Below are 6,003 nucleotides of genomic sequence, written 5' to 3' on the forward strand. Positions count from 1 at the left end.
CCTCCATGTGTGTGATACATGATGTCAGTCAATGCACTGTGAGACCCTGAAGACAGTTCTGATTTTGGGTGACTGATTTAGTACAATTCACTTGTACATGGGTAGAATGAGTGAGGCCTGATTTGATGCAGGCCCATTTGAAGCATCCAGCAGAAGGGAGTAGTAGAAGGGACCATACCATTTCAGCCTGGTTTTTGGATTACCTGGACCCCTCTGTGAAAAAAGCATTTGAAGTAGAAACTGGTAAAACAGGTTGTATTAAAAAACAACAACAAAACCATGCCATAGGTTTTCAGCTTCTAGTTTATGGGGAAGCATTGAACAATGATATTTCTCAGTGGCGGCCTATATGGCACTCATCCTGTTGCACCTTTGAGTATTCTGCCGGAGAGGTGCGCAACCTGTGATCCTCAAAGTGTTGGACTGCCAATCCCATCACCTCCAGCCAGCATAGCCAATGGTAGGGGATAGGGGAGTGGTACTTAGAGCATCTGGAAGCCCACCCCTCACAGTTGCATTTTGCTGTATGTGTAAGCTGTGGCTTACTATCACACAATTTCCTTTGTGTATATCAGAGGAACACTTTCAGGGGTGCAGCCCCACATACTTATGCTGTGAAGCTGTCACTGTCTGTCTGCCCGTGCCTATGATTTTAAAGGCCGATGTTTACTCATTGTCCCTGATGTGCTGCGTCCTTTTTTTGGATATGAATCAACCTCCCCCCTTTTTTCCCCCCTGGACTCTTGTACTAAATGGCTTAAAACAAACCAATTAACAAATAAAAGCAAACTGGCAGTTTGGGTCTGCGGTCTCATATCCCCGCGCTTGGCTGTTGTTTTGTTTGGTCTTTGCAGCGGGAGGTGGGAGGCCTCACAACCATACCTGAGAGTTACATCATTTGACTAAGACCTTTCCAGCAAAATTTGGCTTACAACAGAGCGGAAGTAATAAGTTACTTGTATTTATTTATTTTAATAAAAGGGAAGAAAAACTTTACATGAAATTATAACAGAATGATGAGTGGCATTTCTCTAACTTTTACTTTGATAGTGAGTGAGTGACCTCAGTAAAGGATGGAGTATTGTCAAGTACAATTCAAGTACTGTCTCATACTTGATGTTCAATTGTGACAGTCAAGGTGACAACCAAGTGGACAAGAGAAGACTGTTTTTGCCACAGGCCAGCAGACTATAGTATCCAATTTTAAAAAAGATATCTAAAAACAAGCCATTTTGATTATTTAAGAGAAACATGAAAGTAAAGATGGTGGGTTTACAATTGTAGCTTTGAACAGTACCCTTCTTGTTTTGGTATATAAGTGAAGCAAGAATGTTGTCTGGCATCCTATTAGTCAGTTGCAAGCCAAACCTAAAACTGTGTTCATGGTTCCCTATTCCCATTTGTTGTTGTTGTTGTGTGCCTTTAAGGCGTTTCTAACTTGTGATGGGGTTTACTGGGGAAAAAAATGTTCCTAGGAGGTTTGCCATTGCCTTCCCCTGAGACTGAAGACATCCAGTGGGTTTCATTGTCAAGAGAGGAATTGAACCCTGATCTCCAGAGTCTTAGTCCAACACTCAAACCACTACATCAGGTTGGCTTACAGTTGTGGTAATCGAGAACCAGTATGGTATAGTAGTTTGAGCACTGCAGTACAATTCTGGAGATGAGGGTCTGAATCCCTTATCAACAGCGGAAACCCATTGGGTGATCTTGGGTAAGTCACATTCTCTCAGCCTCAAAGGAAGGCAAAAGCACCTCCCCCCCAAACAAATTTGGCAAAGAAAACCTTGTGATAGGGTTGCTATAAGTCAGAAATGACTTGAAGGCACACGATAACGATAAAGCATTGCCACAATTATAAATGCCCCTGAAAAAGCCAACCAGCTATCCCAAGTAATGGAGTTTTGCACTGCAGCTGAGCAGGGCACTGGAAGATGACATGACTAGTCCCCTAATGATAGTGAGTGATGGTGGGAGGGACAGAAGTAAACACCCTTATGGGGTTTGTCATATCACAACTCTTTTTCATTCTATTGCTTGCTGGCAGGAGGGAGCTAGCAGTGTCATCCTGCAGTGTCCCATTTGCCAGTGTCTCCACTCCGTCACTGGCTTTTATGGTGGGTTTAATAATAATAATAATAATAATAATAATAATAATAATAATAATAATATTTTTTATTTATATACCTCCCTTCTTATAATCAGGGCGGTGTACAACAAGAACATACAATAAGTAAAACAATACCATTATGGGTTGGAGCTGGAGATGCAGCACAAATGCAATATCATATTGGCCATTAATGTCTCCCCTTCTAACAATAAACTGCAGATTCCACCAGATCTAGCTAGCACAAGGCCTTCTATTGACCATACCTTGTAACGGCGCTATCCATATATTTGCACCAAAGGCACAGTGATATCAAGTGAGATTTTCTGACAGCTAAATTTTGTTGGAATTTTCCTGTTATCATTAAGTCCAGATGTTGGGGCTTAGGTGCGGGGCTGGTCATAATTGTTCATTGATAATTGAATTACCCTCCATTAACTATATCTGACATTGCAGAATAGCTACACTATGGGATTGCCAGTAAAGTCCCAATCCCAGGAATAGGAGCAGTCTCAATGAGCAAATAATGACTGGAAGGTAGACAGAGTATGAGGAGTGGGGGAAATCATCCCATTTACACTCCTTTCTCATGGCCAGTTTCCCTTATATGCCATCTGTGTGTGCCCATATGAGTGGGTGGTTTTTACATTCAGCATATGCTGCTTTGTGCGGTGTCTATAGAAATAACTGGATACTAACCATCTTTGGTTAGTTTTCTAGGTCAGCGGGGGTGGCTTTCCATGCTGCTTAAATCCTTGTAAAGTTTGGCAGCTAGTTATATATAACTGATGCTTTTTATAGTGTTTTAGCCTTTTTCCTTTCCCCATTTATTTCAGCCCATCCTTTTGGCATAATATGATCCCTTAGGAATATAGGTAGCCTATTGGTCATCTGTAACCCTTGAAGGGTTTCATTCCTATCCATTCAGATTTAGCAAAAAACCAAACTCCAGCACCAGAACTACATGTATCAGACACAGAACTTTTGGTACAATATGAAGAGCTAGCAATGCTACGCAACTGGAAAAACCTGCTGAACAAGCAGTCAAACCAGACTGGTTTAACTACTGAGTTTATTATCAGTAGTGTAATCAGAATGCCTGTCTTCTGGATCGAAGTCAGGAGGGGAATAGGGTGGGTCAGTGAGAGAGGGCGAACCTTTACAGAGCACCTTCTTCAGAATCAGATATTTCATAATGCAATGTCAATATGTACATTTCCCTGTAGATTAAGACCAAACGTCTGTTTATTTTGCTATAATGTTTCTATCCTACCTCCTCCTGCAAGGAACTCAAAGTGCATAAATTGTGTTCCCATGGCATTTTGATCCACACACAACCACTCTGTGCGGTGGGTTAAGCTGAAAGGTAAGTGCCCATTTCATAGCTGTTTGGTGATATGAGGCTGTGTCTCACAGATCCCTTCCTAACGCTTCAGACCTCCCCAACATGGCATTCTCCAGATACATTGGACTATAATTTTCAATGCCCCCAACAGCCAGCAATCCATTCACTTAAGCCTGGGACCTGCTCACCTCTGATCCACAGTCCTTAGTTTAGTTTCAGGCCAATGCTGAAAAACAGAACTTTAAATCCCTTGCTGTTATGTGCCTTCAAGTCAACTGCAATTTAGGTTACCCTTTCATGGGGTTTTCTTGGCAAGATTTATTCAGAGGAGTTTTGCCACTGACTTCCTCTGAGTCTTAGAAAGAGTGACTTGCCCAAAATCACCCAGTGGATTTCTATGGCTGAGCAGGGATTCAGATCCTGGTCTCCAGAGCCTTTCTCCAATGCTCAAACCACTGATTCTTGAAGGTGCATACAGGAACAAACCACAGGTACTGTTTATGAAATTCAAGTAGTATTTATTTTACATCTTTTTTAAAAAAAAGTTTGCACAAATGTCAGTGAGATCATTCTTCCGTAGGAGACTCATGTGACAGAATGGTAAAGTTAAAAGGTGCCCAGCAGAGGCAGCCACGGAAAATTCAGCCAAGAGATTAGGCCAGCCCTGGAAATGTATGGTACAGTATGGGTACAAGAAGAATCCACAGAGAGCTCCTTAGAAGCATGAACCTGGATGCTTCAGCCTTCCCAGATGATAGGGAAAGGGCACCTTCTTTCCCATTGTGGGGCAAACAGCTTCACTGCTGAGGTCTTCACATTGTGGTGTAGTGGTATATAGCCAGAAGAACAACAGGACACTGTGGAAAAGATAAGCATTAGACAGAGTCCATTCCAGTTCCTGATGGTTTTGTTACATGTGTAAAGGCTGTTAACCCTCGAGGAGTCCAGAATGGCACACATGTTTCTCCAATCCAACTTGTACTATTTTATCCCAAGAACTCAAGTTTAGGTGACTTAGAGGCAGACTAGAACAGCAATTCCTGAGCAGTAGATTGAACTTAACATCCGGCAACATTGGCTCTAGCTCCTTAGAGCTGAAGTCCAACACTGGTTGGAGAATGAAGGAATTATTAATGAAATCCAGGACCATTTGACAATTCTATGGTGACTAATCAAATTGGATCAGTTTGGTCAAGATGACTACACAACACCTGAGGTTTCTAAATACTAGATGCTGGTGGGAGAGGCCAGTTAGCCTCTTCATCTGCTTGAAGGCCAATGGTGCAATGGAGCCTAGACTCACTCTGCTGAAGACCTAGGATGTCTTGACCAGCAGGGACTATAACATCAGTATTTCCTCCCCCAGGACTGCCTTGTTCCCTCTTGAGTTTGGGTGCAATCCTCGCAGTAACTGGAAGGAAAATGGCTTTTCCCAGCAGTGATGTATGCCTTATGGGCTAATCCTGGGCCCATGGGCTAATCCTGGGCCCGTTCACACTGCACAGTTATAGCACTATGATTCCATTTTAACTGCCATGGAGGCATTCTGTGGAATTTCCAGTTAGAATTTGCCCTGAGACATCATCAGATTTTCACTATAGCAGATGGCTGGTGGGTTTCAGAAGCCAACATCATTCTGGGAGGGTGACATGATCTCCACCTCACTATGCTTAGATTTTACATTAGAACCCCACAACACTCCTGTGCCAAAAGAATTTGTATAAAAATTAAGAATTGATGTGTGTGTGTGTGTGTAGAAACCTGTGGGATGTGTGGCAGACCATATACAGTGCGTCTGTGCCGTACGTGGGGGCACTATACACTGCTTCAAGCTTATGCTGAAACTGCGTGACAATTAAACAAATGGCACACATACCCATGGCGCACGCACTGCACCACACTGCAAGCACACACACCATTGTTTGCAGTAGGATGTGAGCATACACGGAATTCCCCTTACGCAGTAGGATCCGGAAAGGATCCCCCACATAAGGAAAGGTCCCAATGTAATTTTATTTGGGTCTTCCAGGTCTTTTTAGGTCTAAAACAGCTATTATATAAGACCAGACATAAACTTCTGTTCACTCCCCATTTTGAAAAATGGACAGGAATAGTCCACCAGCAACTAGGCAGAAGAAGGTGAAATGGTGACTAGATCCTTTGAACTTGCTCACTAGTTTATTTCCTCCCCAAATAGGTCCTTCAGCTAGGACTCACCGTAAGCATAAGGATGGCAAATCCAAACCAGGAAACACCCCAAGCGTAGCTCTGTACAGCATGTTTAATGTGCTCAAAGCAGCCCTAAGGAAAGAAGGGAGAGTCAGTGAGCTTTTCTTGAAGAGAAGATGCTGGTGGTGCCACTACCTCCCCCAGCTTCCCTGTATGAAACCTGAGAGGCTGCTCCAGCCTAGAAAGGGAAGCTTTAATTTTCCAAATGACAGTTCAAAACTGTCTTGTGAAGAAGTCCATCAAAGGCAGACAACCTTCAGGGAAAGATATGGAGAACCCAAGTACCTGAGTGTTGATGTAATCAACATGACCTAGTCTGCAG

At 42.9% G+C, this 6,003-nt stretch overlaps 1 protein-coding gene across 1 annotated transcript in view; it reads right to left on the reverse strand.

Moving 5' to 3' along the window:
* Positions 1 to 4,022: 4,022 nt before the first annotated feature.
* UPK1A (uroplakin 1A) overlaps positions 4,023 to 6,003 on the reverse strand; it is a 7,934-nt gene continuing 5,953 nt past the window's right edge. Inside the window, 3 exon segments of the mRNA XM_042440219.1 lie at positions 4,023 to 4,309; positions 5,670 to 5,753; positions 5,967 to 6,002. Of these exon segments, the coding sequence (XP_042296153.1) occupies positions 4,265 to 4,309; positions 5,670 to 5,753; positions 5,967 to 6,002 (165 nt within the window). The 3' untranslated portion in view covers positions 4,023 to 4,264.

This window comes from Sceloporus undulatus, chromosome 9 (genome assembly GCF_019175285.1).
Source record: "Sceloporus undulatus isolate JIND9_A2432 ecotype Alabama chromosome 9, SceUnd_v1.1, whole genome shotgun sequence".
In the NCBI taxonomy this organism is placed as follows: Eukaryota; Metazoa; Chordata; class Lepidosauria; order Squamata; family Phrynosomatidae; genus Sceloporus; species Sceloporus undulatus.